Source organism: Mobula birostris, chromosome 23 (genome assembly GCF_030028105.1).
Source record: "Mobula birostris isolate sMobBir1 chromosome 23, sMobBir1.hap1, whole genome shotgun sequence".
NCBI classification, from domain to species: Eukaryota; Metazoa; Chordata; class Chondrichthyes; order Myliobatiformes; family Myliobatidae; genus Mobula; species Mobula birostris.
In genome coordinates, this window is record NC_092392.1 from 63,763,136 (window position 1) to 63,777,735 (window position 14,600).

The 14,600-nt window shown below is 45.6% G+C and overlaps 1 protein-coding gene across 1 annotated transcript in view; it reads left to right on the forward strand.

The window, feature by feature from the left end:
• Window positions 1-14,600, forward strand: part of LOC140186773 (mitochondrial 10-formyltetrahydrofolate dehydrogenase-like) — a 117,403-nt gene that overhangs the window by 23,714 nt on the left and 79,089 nt on the right. The window contains exons 4-5 of the mRNA XM_072241316.1: window positions 7,031-7,196; window positions 8,880-8,981. Of these exons, the coding sequence (XP_072097417.1) occupies window positions 7,031-7,196; window positions 8,880-8,981 (268 nt within the window). The remainder of the gene's footprint in view (window positions 1-7,030; window positions 7,197-8,879; window positions 8,982-14,600) is intronic.

Here is a 14,600-nt window from a genome sequence, read left to right on the forward strand (position 1 = left end):
TTGCCTGCAAGTGTTGCCAGACTTTCGACAGTAACATAGCATGCCTGCAACTTACTCGTACGTCTTTAGACTGTGGGAGGAAACCGAAGCACCCGGAGGCAATCCACATGGAGAACGTACAGACTCCTTACAGCTGTGGGAGTTGAAACCTGTTGCTGTAAGGTAACCACTACGCTACTGTGCTGCCCCAGATGGGGCAGGAGGTGCTTAGCGGGGTCTGGTTTAGGAGGTGAGCATGCTCTCCCTGTCTTTGTTCAACGTCTGCATGCTTCTGACAAGGAGATGACATTCCTGGTACCATCCCAAATGTGTGTTGTCTACTCCAAGTAGTCATAGGCCAGGCACTCTTAGGGTTAGCAGGAATGCTGTATGGTTTTGAATCTTCTGTCCTGTTGTTGGTCTCTTGCAGTAATGGGCCTAGAATCAAGTGCCTGTTTTATCATCTGTTGTCATGTGTACAAGGACACATTGGGGAAATTTAATTCTGTGTGCCATCCAGACTGATATTTGCCATTCAGCAGAGAAAGCAAACAATGCAGAATGTAGTGTATAAATTGGGAATGTGGCCTGCTCCCAAGGTAGTGTTATTTCTGGGATGGGACAGATGATGGTAGTGGCAAGATTGAGCCAATGTTTGGAGCTGGAGCTGAGGGCTGTTGTTGCCAAAGGGTGTTTGAAGAGATCAACGCAACAGATTATGATGGCCGCTTTGTGATGATCTCTTTTCTGTGCTCTTATCCACACCATCCACAAGGTGCTGACTGTCCTGGGCTCCGTGACTAGCAGGGATGCTGCCCTCACCTGCATCTCCACAATGTCCCACATATCGGTCCTCTCCTTGTTTTCCTGCTGTCATAAAGGAACAGAGTTCCCCTTGGCCTTGCTGACCACCCCATGAGCCCTTGCATCCAGCACCCAATTTTCCATAACTTCTGCCACCTTCAATGAAATCCTACCACTAAGCACATCGTTCCCTCCTTAACCGCCCCCCCCCACCCCCGTCCATTGTCTGCTTTGCAGGGAATGCTCTCTCCATGATTCCCTGAACACTCACTCCTTCTTGCCTTCCAGAAACTTCTCCCTGCAAGCGGCACAAGTGCTACACCTGCATGTTCAGCTCCTCCCTCATCACCATTCAAGGCCCCAAACAGTCCTTCCAGGAGGGGCAACACTTTGCCTGTGAGCCTATCTGGGTCATCTACTATAGTCAGCACTCCTCTACATGGTGAGGCCCAACATAGATTGGAGATCCACTTCGTCGAGCACCTTCGCTCTGTCTGCCACGAAAGGTGGAATTTCCCAGTGGCCACTCGCTGCCTCCTACCAGCCAGCCAATGCTCTAACTTTCCTGTAATACAATGGGATCTTAACGTGTCAAGCAGCCTCGTGTGGCACCTTGTCAAAGGCCTTCTGAAAGTCCAAATATACAACATTCACTGCATTCCCTTTATCTATCCTACTTGTAATCTCGTCAGGCAGGATTTTCCCTGAAGGAAACCATGTCCTATCTTGTCCTGTGTCACCAAGTACTCCATCACCTCATCCTTGACAATTAACCCCAACATCTGAGGTCAGGCTAACTGGTCTATAATTTCCTTTCTGCTGCCTCCCTCCTTTCTTAAAGTGTGGAGTGACATCTGTAATATTCCAGTCCTCTGGCACCATGCCAGAGTCCAATGATTTTTGAAAGATCATTACTAATGCCTCCATAATCTCTACCACTGCCTCTTTCAGAACCCCAGGGTGCAGTTCATCTGGTCCAGGTGGCTTATGTACCCTTAGGTCTTTTTGAGCACCTTTCCCCTTGTAATAGTAACTGCACTCACTTCTCTTCCCTCACAACCATCAACACCTGACACATTGCTGGTGTCTCCCACAGTGAAGACTAATGCAAAATACTCAGTTAGTTCATCTGCCATCTCCTTTTTGCCCATTATTATTTCTCTGGCCTCCTTTTCAAGCAGTTCTATATCCACTTTGATATTGTTAGCTAGCTTGCTTTCATATTTCATCTTTTCCCTTCTAATGATTCTTTTAGTTGCTCTCTGTAGATTTTTTTAAAAGCTTCTCAATCCTCCATCTTCCCGCTAATTTTTGTGATTTGTTGTATGCCTTCTCTTTTGCTTTTACACTAGCTTTGACTCCCCTTGTCATCCACAGTCATACTGTTTTGCCATTTGAATATTTCTTCATTTTTGGAATATATCTATCCTGCACCTTCCTTATTTTTCCTAGAAACTCATGCCATTGCTGCTCTGCTGACATCCCTGCCAGCACCTCCTTCCAATTTACTTTAGCCAACTCCTCTCTCATACCACCGTAATTTCCCTTCCTCCACTGAAATACTGCTATGTCAGACTTTACTTTCTCCCTGTCAGCCTTTTAACCCTTGACCTCTAGTTGTAGTCTCATCCGACCTCAAAGGAAGAAGCTTGTTTGTATTTTCCCTTGATATACCACTCACAATTTTGTACAGTGTACCTCTATCAAATCTTCCCTCAATCTTCTACGTTCTAGGGAATAAAATCCTAAAATCTTTCCCTATAACTCAGGTCCTCAAGTCCCAACTGTGTACATACATCTATTGATGCTTCTGGACACATCTTCGTGATGTTCCTGGAATCATCGGGTGTTTCAGGTCTTTCAACATCATACAACCTCCTCCAGGTGACCCAGCCGGTGCTGATCAGGCCCCAGCAAGATCCTTGTAAATTTTCTCTGCACTCTTTCAATCTTAGGGTAGGTGACCAAAACTCCAAAATGGGCCTTTCCAGCATCTTGTACAATTTCAACATAACATCCCATCTCCTGTACTCAATACTTTAATTTATGAAAGCTTTCTTTACAATCCTGTGACACCACTTCCAAAGAATTTTGGATCTGTATTCCCAGATGCTTCTGTTCTAACGCACTTCTCAGTGCCTGACCACTCACCGCACAGGTCCTAGCCTGGCTGGTCCTCCCAGAGTGCAATACCTCACACTTGCCTACATTAAATTCCATCTATCAGTTTTTCAATCCATTTCATCAGCTGGGTCCGGATCTCATAGCAAGCTTGGATAGTCTTCCTCATCGTCCACTACACTCCAATCTTGGTATGATCTGTAAATTTGCTGATCCAGGTTAACACATTATTATCCAGATCGTTGACATACATGACAAACAACAACGGACCCAGCACCGATCCCTACAGCACTCCGCTAGTCACAGGGTCCAGTCAGAGAGGCAACTATCTACTACCACTCTGGCTTCTCCAACAAAGCCAATGTCTGATCCAATTTACTACCTCATCCTGAATACCAAACAATTGAACCTTCTTGACCAACCTTCCGTTCGGGACCTTGTTAAAGGCCTTTCTAAAGTCTATGCAGACAACATCCACTGCCTTTCCTTCATCCACTTTCTTGGTAACTTCCTCAAAAAACTCTATAAGATTGGTTAGACATGACCTGCCACACAGGAAGCTGTGCTGGCTATTCCTAATCAGTACATGTCTATCCAAATACTCAAAAATACAGTCCCTTAAAAAATCCTTCCAATAACTTCCCACCACTGATGTCAGGCTCACTGGCCTATAATTTCCTGGCTAATTCTTAGAGACTTTCTTAAACAACTATCCTCCAATTATCTGGCACCTCATTCGTGGCCAAGGATGTTTTAAGTATCTCTGCTAGAGTCTTTGCAATTTTTGCACTGGCCTCCCATGGGGTCCAAGGAAACATGTTATAGATTTATAGACTTGTCCACGCTAATTTGCTCAAGACAGCAAACATTTGCCCATTTGTCATTGGCATAGGGTCCATGACCTCGCTGCATTGCCTCTGTATCCATCTCCTGAGTAAACACAGTTGCAAGAAAATCCATTTAAGATTTCTCTCATCTCATTTGGCTCCACTCATAGATTACCACTGTGATCTTCCTGTGGAGCAATTTTGTCTCTTGCTATCCTTGTGCCCTTAAAATATCTGTAGAAGCCCTTAGGATTCCCCTTCGTCTTGTTTGCTAGAGCAACCTCAGTCTTATAGCCCTCCTGATTTCCCTCTTAAGTGTTCTCTTGCATTTCTTGTACCCTTCAAATACCTCATTTGTTCCTGCCTGCCTATACCTGCTATGCACCTCCTTTTTTTTAACTAGAGCCTCAATATCTCTCGAAAATCAAGGTTCACTAAACCTGTTATCCTTTCCTTTTCCTTTTACGGGAACATATAAACTCTGTACTCTCTAAATTGCACTGTTGAAGGCCTTCCAGTCACTACCTGTCCCAATCCACACTTGCTAGATCTTTTCCAATACCATCAAAACTGGCCATTCTCCAGTTTAGAGTCTCAATCTGAGGACTAGACCTGTCCTTATCAATAATTACCTTGAAACTAATGGCATTATGATCACAAGATGCAAAGTGTTCCCCTGCACCTACTTGTCACCTGCTCTCTCATTCCCTGGTATGCATTGCACTCTATCTAGTTTGAACTTCTGGACACTGATGAAGGAAATTTTCCTGAACACATTTGACAAACCATTTCCCATTAGCCCTTTTACAGTCTTGGATTCCAGTCAATATGTGGAAAGTTAAAATTGCCGACTATCACAGCTTTGTTTCTTGCTGTGATCACCCTACAAATTTGCTTGAAATCCTGCGACATGCTGGCTGGTCTATAACATAATCCTATTAACTTGATGATACCCTCTTCTGGTTTACCCGTAAAGCCTCAGTCTGTCCTGACTGAGTACTGCTGCGACATTTCCCTGACTTCTCTCCCTTCAATTCCCTCCACTCTATCACGCCTAAAACAACTGCACCCCAGAGCATTGAACTGCTAGTCCTGCTCCACCTGCAACCTAACATCATAATTCCAGATCCTAAGCTCATCCACTTTTCCTACAATACTCCTTCCATTGAAATGTACACAGCTCAGAACTAGTCCCAGCATGCTCAACCCTTGAATCCCTGACCTTGTGCCTAGGCATAACAGCGTCTGTCTCCACAACCACTACACTATCTGTACTGGCATTCTGGTTCCGATCCCCCTGCAACTCTAGTTTAAACCCCCATGCAGCACTAGCAAATCTATCCACTAGGCTGTCAGCTCCCCTCCATTTCAGGGCAACCATTCTTCCTGTACAGATCCCATCTTGCCTGGAAGAGAGCCCAATGATCCAAAATTCTGAAGTGCTCCCTCCTGCACCAACTCATTAGCCACGTGTTAAACTGTAACTGTGTTCCTCGTGGCAGGAAAGTGGCTGCAGTTGTTGGAGGATAATCATTTGTGCAACAGTCCTTCTGCGTAGCGTCCACATCCCAGCCTCTGCTGCTGCGTTAAAGATCTTCTAAAGGTTGGATGCGAAGATTACACATAGTCACTTTCATTTACAATTCCTCAGCAAATGTCCCAGTTAGCTGACTCGCACTCCACCTAGCCCGGTGGGAGAGCACAATCTCCCTGTGGGAAAGACAATGTCAGATCTGGGGATGGGTTCAACTGGGACATAGAGATCATGGGTCTGGGATGTAGCCCCAAGCTGGAGGACTGCCCCTGTGTGGGGCACATAGGTGCACACTTCTCTTTCTGAACTACCCTGAAACATAAAGCTGGAATTCTGACCCTTCAAGCTGATGCATGACCCCATCACCACACTGTTCTCGTCTGAACATCTTTATACAGAATTTACGAACAATTACAGATATTGACCTGTAAACTGTATGTTTAAATTCCTTACTTGCAAGATCAATTACAATTCACAGTACAGCTGGTAAAAGTTAATTAAAACTACAACCTAACAACCAATGATACCTTGAAGTTAGTAAAATTAGTAAAGTCTCTTTGTTGGTGTGTGTTTCTTGAATCCTTCTGTTACAATCTTGTCTCAGTAAGCCAAGTGCTATGCAAAGGGAATGCAAGCTCTTGAAAGACCTTTTTTTGCCTGGGCTATCTGCAATCTATCCTTACCTGGACATTAATTAACCCTTGCAACCTGCACACAAGGAGTCAGCCCACATCTTTGAGCAAGGTGCTGACCAGTGACACATAAGGTGTGTACCACAATAGTGGCAAGCAATAGCCTTATCCAGGGGAGAGTTTAACTACCAATTTCCACATTCACTGGCACAACCACCTCCCATCAAGCTCCTCAGCATAGGCATTGAGCAGAAACTCGGCCAGACCAGGGTGTGCCAGAGGTCCTGCTGACAGCCACTTGCTTCCTGAAACCAGGGAGCCTGTCCAATATTAAAGGCTCAACCAGAATTGACTGGAGGAGTGTGCTCTCAACAATGCTCTGGAAGCTGGGTACTACCTAGGGTAATGTAGCCCATATCATTGACACACGTCAGCTTCGTCCCTCCAGCACCAGAGCAAAGTGTGCACCCTTTATAAAATACACTGGAGTTATTAGTGCCTTTAGTGTTGTGTGTGTGTGTGTGTGTGTCACTCGCTCCATCTTCACCTTTCATACTGACAGCCACGACCTCCAAAATGGCTGTGGGGTGCAGGCAGGTAGTTGATTGATCCTAATGCCAGGGCCTCATTTCAGTGTTGGTTTAGCTACAGTCTGGTAGCCACCACCTAGCCTGGTGGGAGAGCACAATGCCTCTGTGGGAAAGACAATGTCAGATCTGGGGGTGGAAGCAACTGGGACATGGAGATCATGGGTCTGGGATGTAGCCCCAAGCTGGAGGACTGCCCCTGTGCGGGGCACATAGGTGCACACTTCTCTTTCCGAACTACCCGGAAACATAAAGCTGGAATTCTGACTCCTCTAGGTCTTCATGTGGGCTGCACCGCAGGGAGAGGACAGAATTGTCCACACAATCAAGCAGCTTGGCACAGGTTAGGAACTGGGGGGACTCACTGGGCAAGATCCACATCCTCAAAGCCCAAGCACCTTTGTTCAGCATGTCGACTGTGGAAGTGGATGTGGGGACACAACGGGAAGGAAGCTAATGGCCCAGTGAGTTGATTTGCCTGCCGTGTAGTGTATCTGAAGTTGGAGTCTGTAGGGGAGCTGCTAAACATCTGTTCTTTGTGCATAGGACTCTTATTCATGGAGATAAGATGGGAGGTTTCACCATTTTTTGGGCGGATGATGGATTGGACACGGGGCCCATTCTGCTGCAGAGGCAATGTGACGTGGACCCAAACGACACCGTGGACTCGCTGTACAACCGCTTCCTGTATCCTGAGGGCATAAGTGCAATGGTAAGGAATGTCACACAGACTTTTCCTGCTTCTTCACGCAAATGTATGAAGCTTAAAAAGGAGGCCATCTTCTTCCAGTTGAAAGAGTTGGCATTTAATTACATGTGACTTCAGCAGCAAGCTGAGATGCCTAGCTGTCCCTGAATGATGTCGGCCTCCCATACTTCTCCGCTTTCCAGCATGAACCTCGTAGCTGTCTGTGAAGTGTGTGTGCCCGGGAGGAGCCTTGTTCCTATTGAGCAAGATCAACGTTGGGGTGTTGCACCCCTCCTGCAGGCTGAGGGAGTGCTAACAGATCCTTAAATGTCAGCAGTGTTACTGCCGTGATCCTCTGGCAGTGAATTAAGTTGGCATGACTGAATTGAGGTGCATCTTCAAGCAGTGCTGGTGTTTCAGATCCTTTTCACAGATACACAGAGAAATTAGGGTGTCTGCTTGAGCAGTTTTCCCATGGGATGGGGAGAGGTGAAAGAATAGATCATGACTGTCATATTGGAATTGGGTTATTATTGTCACACATCCTGAGATACAGTGAAAAGCTTGTCTTGCATACTCTTCATACAGATCAGACCATTACACAGCATACTGAGGTACAAAACAATAACAGAATGCAGAATAAAGTGTTACATTTACAGCAGTGATACAATAGACGATAATGCGCAAGAAGTTAATGAAGTGGCCCGAGAAATTACAACTCCATCTTGAACCTGAAGCGACCTTGTTCAGGAAGCCCATCTTGAAGAGTCCTTGTTGGGCCAGTCAACTGGGAAGAAACTTCCCACTTGTCAGAAGGTGCCGGCCTCTGATACCTGGGACGGGGCAAGCAGGAGGGCCTCTGCTGGTGGGTATACTTGTGTCCGGACAGGGGAATTGGATTGTTGTAGTGGGTAATAACAGAAAGAAATAACGACATGTGATTTCTCTTAGAGTCAGTGGCAGTTGCATGTGACCAGGTTAACAAATCGTACACCAGCCCCTCTCTGACCAGACAGTGGGCACCCTCCCCCCCCCCCCCGACACCCTATCCCACACGTGGAGAGTTTGCATCCCATAGTGTCGGAGAGGGCAGAGTCTGGGGAAACGTTGCTCAACCATCTCTTACCTGTCACTTCCAGATCCCTCTAGTCTAAACAGGTAAATTGGTTTGTCATTGTCACGTGTGCCTAGGTACAGTGAAAGACCTGTCTTGCGCCCCATCTGTACAAATCAATTCAGCTCAGTGCAATGAGGTAGTACGAAGGGGAACAGTAACAATGCAGGATGAAGTGATGAAGAAAGTCCAGTGTTAGTAGACAGGAAGATGCAAGCCTGTAACAAGCTAGAACATGTGCTTGGGTACAGTGGGACTGTTTATAGTCTGATAGCAGCTGGGTCCTCGAGCCTGGTGATGCGTGCCTTCAGGCTTTTTTATCTTGTGCCTGATGGAAGGGGGGAGAAGAGAAGATATCCGGGGTGGGTGGGGTCTTTGTTTACACCTCTTGCTGCATGAGTAAAGCAGCCAGCATAATCAGAATCCAGAGAGGGAGGTTGGTTTCTGTGATGTGCTGAGTGAGGTGTGTCCACAACTTTCTTGTGGTTAAGAGCAGAGCAGTTGCTATCCCATGTCATGGTGCATCCAGGTTTAACCCTGACTTCTGATTTGTCTGACATTGCCTATGACTCAGTTTGCTTTGTCTTGTATAGGTGGAGGCAGTCCAGTTGATTGCTGATGAGAAGGCGCCTCGCATCACTCAGCCTGAAGAAGGAGCAACGTATGAAGGGATCCAGAGGAAAGAGAATTCCAAGGTATTGTTCCCGGCTGATGCAGGGGGTGCCAGTACTCTCCTGATCAGCAACAGGTTCAGTTTTGATCTGTATTGCTGTCCACTAGCAGAGCCAGCTGGCCCTCCTGATTTCTTTCAGTAGTCTGCCATTCGTGCAGTGTATATGCTTCTCGGTATCCAGAGCCATGTGATCCAGGAGAGGTGAAAATTCAGGGCCACTAACACTCAGCGAGATCATCAGATTCCAATCTGCTGTTAGCTTAAGGACATATTTGAGCATTAGATTACCTTACAATGAATAAGAAATAATGCAAAGTCTTTAATTTTCTTTTGTCTCAATTAAAATATTGGGAATATACTTTAAATTCATGTTACTGTTCTCTAGTAAATAACAAATGGGAATAGTTACAGGGCAGGAGCATAACTAAGCCTGAGAAATGGTCTTTGAACTGAAATGTGAGATATGTTTCTCTTGCTGGTGATGTGGTCTGATCTACTAATTATTCCCAGCATTTTCTGTGTCCATGAAATCTTTTAAAGATTCAGATAAGCTGAGAAGCAGAATGGAGACGGATGCAGGGTCTGGAGCCACACACTTGGATATGGGCAGCATCTGTTGGGAAATGGACAGTTGTCACACAGACGGAGGGTCTCAGTCTGAAACCTTGGCTGTCCATTCCTCTCCATAGGTACTATTCAACCAGCTCAGTTCCTGTGGAAGCTTGTTTCTGTACCTAGGGATCAGTGTACAGGTTGGGCAATCTGTCCTGAGTATCATAGGACATTGAAATAGAGCTGTTTTGAGCAAATTTGATGTTACTCACTATCAACAATGAGAGCCTGCACGTGTGGCCATCTCCCATTTTACTGCACCTCAGTTGGTCAGAAGCCCTAAGCTTAGATTTGATCTCCCTCCAGTGGGACCCATTGCTCCTTGTCCAAAGTCTCGGAACGAAGGGGAGGTGGATGGAGCAACTCCTTGAACCTCTTTCTCTCCTTGTCGAGTAGCAGCTGTCTGACATCAGCATCACCATGACTGTTCTTTTCTTTGTGTTTTACCAGTGTCGCTGCAGATGTAGGTCATGGTTATGACAGTGTTGGTTCACCAGGATATTGTGGGGAAACGTGGATGAGTTATTGCTAATAATCCATGGTTTGGCACTCAGTCCCACTGTCACTGCTTTCAGAGTTTCAGCTCCATTTTAGTAGATTATGGAATACAAAGCTGGTGAGTGTGAGCTGGCTACATGACAGTCACTCTTTGACAAGTCCCTCAATTGGATGCAGACAATTGACTCAACCCCAACCTGCTCATCCTCCGTCCGTAACTCACTTCCTCAAGTCTCAGCATATTTCAGCTCTCTTCCTGAACTCATGTCCTATTTTTATCCTTCTGATTTCTTTTTAAGTGCTGTCCTGTATCCCCTAAACTATTCCACATGTATCTGACCCATGCTCCCTCCTCCTTCCTGACCAGAATCTCAGTAATATCCCTTGTTATCCAGCAGTCCCTTCTCCTGCCAGCCTTGTCCCTCACTCTAACAGGAACACCCAGATCCTAAACTCTCAGTATCTCATTAAAAAGCCTCCTACATGCCAGATCTCCCTTGGCCTGCAAATGACTTACTCCAATCAACTTTAGCAAGTTTTTGTCCAATATCTTCAGAATCAGCCTTTCCCTAATTCATAACTTCAACTTCTGGGCTGCCCCTGTCCCTTACCATAATCAGCAAAGGTGCATACATCAGGATGCTCTTTATCGATTACAGCTCAGCATTCAATACCATCGTCCCCTCAAAACTAATCAATAAGTTCCTGGACCTTGACCTCAATGCCCCCTTGTGCAATTGTATCCTCGATTTCCTCACTTGCAGACTCCAGTCAGTTCAGATTGGCAACAACATCTCCTCCACAATCTCCATCAGCAGAGGTGAACCACAGGGATGTGTGTTTTGTCGCCTGCTCTGCTCACTTTGCACCTATGACTGTGTGGCTAAGCACAGCTCCAACAGCACATTGAGGTTTGCTGATGACACCACTGCTGAATCAAAGATGGTGGAGATTGAAAATCTGGGTGAATGGTGCCATAACAACACCCTCTTACTCGATGTCAGCAAGACCCAAGAGCTGATATAGACTTCAGGAGATCCATGAGCCAGTCCTGATCAGAGGATCAGAGGTTGAGAGGGTTCGCAACTTCAAGTTCCTAGGTGTTATTATTTTGGAAGAGCTGTCCTGGGTCTGTGCAATTACGAAGAAAGCACAGTGGCCCCTATATTTTCTTAGTAGAAATTCAGCATTACATCTAAAACTTTGACAACCTTCTACAGGTGTGTAGAAAGTATATTGACTGGCTGTATCACAGCCTAGTATGGAAATACTAATGTTGAATTACCGGATGAACGAGTAATCGTTGGGATACTGCATGTCTGTGTCTTTACTGATGCTTGCTGCACGCTTGAATGCTTGGTGGAGGGCGATGATGCTTTTTTGCTGGTGGAGGGAGGGTTGTTGCCTTGCTGCTGCTTGTGTGTGGGAGGGTGTAGTGGGGGAGGCCTTTGGGGCTCTAACGTTTAACTGTCATTCATTCTTTCGGGCACTCCTCTGTTTTCATGGCTGTTTGTGAAGAAAAAGAAATTCAGGATGTATATTGTATACATTTCTCTGACATTAAAAGTACCAATTGAAACATTTGAATGGAAAATCCTACAAAAAAGTAGTGGATAGCCCAGCCCTCCCAACCTTTGAGCAAATCTATATAAAACACTGTTGCAGGAAAGCAGCATCCATCATCGGGAACTCCCCTACCTAGGACATGGTCTCTCCACCCTGTTGCTATCAGGAAAAAGGTACAGGATCCTCCGGGCTCACCACCAGATTTACCCTCAACCATCAGGCTCTTGAGCCAAAGGGGATAGCTTCACTCAACTTCACTCACCCCACCATTGAAATATGCCCACAACCAATGGTCTCTCTTTCAAGGACTTTTCATCTCATGTTCTCAAGATTTATTGCTTGCTTGCTTATTTATTTATTTATTTATTTATTTATCTTTGTATTTGGACAGTTTGTTGTCTTCTGCACTCTGGTTGAAAGCCCTAGATGGGCAGTCTTTCATTGATCCTATTATGGTTATTATTCTATAGATTTATTGAGTGTGCCTACGAGAAAATTAATTTCAGGTTTGTACATGGTGCCATATATGTACTTTGATAATAAAATTTACTTTGAAGAGTAGGTCAGGGTTTGCCCTCTCCCTGTAGAATCTTCAATATTTTGCATGAAGAATCTTTCCTGAATATATTTAATACATTCTGCCCCATCTGAGTCCTTCCCTTAGCACCATGGCAGTCACATCCTGCCTACTGTACTATGAGCTTCTGACAATGAAGAGGTCACAGCAAGTTGTGGAAGCTGTGGACTACTTATTGGTCAGGAGCCACCACTGGTGATGAGTTCACCACTGTTTTCAAAGTGCAGGCATAATGATAAAGGCTTTTGTAGATTAAAAACTTCAGAGCTGACACATCTCCTGGTTTGCTTGCCTCCTTTCAGTTTCCAAAAACGTACAGCAGGTATCTTAAAGCACTGGAAAGATATCGTCAGTGCTGTCGATGCAAAATTCCACTCCCTCCCCACTCCCCCAGCAAAGGGAACATTCTCTTCACATCACTCTATCTAGGACTTACAATATTCTATAGATTTCAATGAGATTTCCCCATTTGAAATTCCAGCAAGTACAGGCCCAGAGCTTTTAATTGCTGCTCGTATGATAACCGTTTCATTCCTGAATTATTCTCATGAATCTCCTCAGAACCTTCTTCAATGTCAGCACATCCTTTCCTAAATAATGGGCCCAAAACTGTTCACAGTACTCCGTGAGGCCTCACCAGTGTCTTATAAAGCTCCGCATAACATTCTCATTTTTACATTCCAGTCCTCTCGAAGTGAATGCTAACATTGCATTTGCCTTCCTCACCACTGACTCAACCTGCAAGTTGCCTTTCGGGAATCCTGCACGAGGTCTGATTTTTAAAAAAAATTTCTCCCCATTTAGAAAATAGTCTACGCTTTTATTCCTTCTACCAAAGTGCATGACCGCGTTGTACTAGGGAACTATTTAAAAGTAGCATATCTGTTGTCCATGAGCTTGGTGGTATGTGCTTTTAGGCTTTTGTACCTTCTCCTTGTCTCCCTGATGAAGAGGAGTGAAGAGGGAATGTCCAGGGTCGGTGGGGTCTTGGATTATTTGGGCTGCTTTCTGGAGGCAGTGAGAAGTATTGACAGGATCCGTGACCTGTGTCCACACCTCTGCAGTTTCTTGTAGTCACGTGCAGAGCAGTTGCGATATCAAGCCCTTCTGCGTTCAGGTAGTATGTTTCCGATGGTCAAGACTAAGTTTGTGAGGGTCGATGGGAACGTGCTGAATTTCTGTAGTCTCCCGAGGAAGTAGAGGCCTTGGTGAGCTTTCTTGGCCGTGATGTCTATGTGGAGGCAGGAATGTTAGTTGTGCAGGTGTACACCAATAACCACATAACATTCTGCTCACAATGGTGTAGCCCAGACTTGCTCTCTCAGCAACTCGGCATGGGCTGATTCATAGTTGCATCATCAATGTCATGACGATCCACATTTTCAAATTAGCTGTGGGTCACCAACCCATTATTAGCTGTTTCCCAGCATCTATAGCTTTGTCTCACATTCCCAGCAGCTGCCTCAATAACAGAAATACTGTAGCTTCAAGAGCAGGTGAAAGTCTGGGTGCTCTGCAGTGAATAATTCAGCACCTGACACCTCAATCAGTAAAGCACAGATCCAGGATTATGGTGGAACACTCTCCACTCGCTTGGATGAGTAAAGAGCAAAGCAATGGAAGCTCAGTATCTTCCAGGACAAAGCAGACCCCTACCCCACCTCTGGAGTCCCCTCCCTGCACCCCCAGTACACGCTGCCGTGGCACAGCTCTCCAGTTATGTGTCAGGCTACCACAACAGCAACACCAAGTCAGACAAGAGTCGTGAGTGCCTCGCCTGTTGTGACTGGTTCTAAATCCTGGAAGAAATGCGTTGGGAGTTATCAGCTCCATCTGAAAACCAAACGGGTAGTCAGTTAATGGTGTTTTTGCCAAGATTCCCAAAATAAATGAATGAAGTTATTTTGTTTATTTAAAAAAACCAAACTGGACGGGCAGAGTGCACAATCCAAGCCCAAGGTATGGTGGCTGATGCTCATCAGCAATTACAACTGGCCTGCCAGACCTGCCCCCTCACCAAACTCAGCAGCAGCTGATCCCCCTTTTCCTGCCCTCTCCCCTGGTCAGAGACTTATGGGCAAAGTGTGGAGACCAGAAGCCTGTCCTGGGGCTGGAGGACCTTCTGTGGAATGGTGGGAGGAAGGAAAGGGGCTTATTTTTCTGTTGCTGTTTTGTTACTCGTTGTGGGCATGCTGTGTTGGCACGAGAATGTCTGGCTGCCGTTGGCATTTGCTCTGGAGTCAGTTCTTAGCACAAACAGTACATTTCACTTAGTTGTGCATGTTATACATAAATCTGAATCTGTATTTTTTGATTATCTCAATGTCTGGAGATCTGCTCTGGCTTCAATAAATTCCAAGATAGAGAATTCTAAATATTCACCACCAC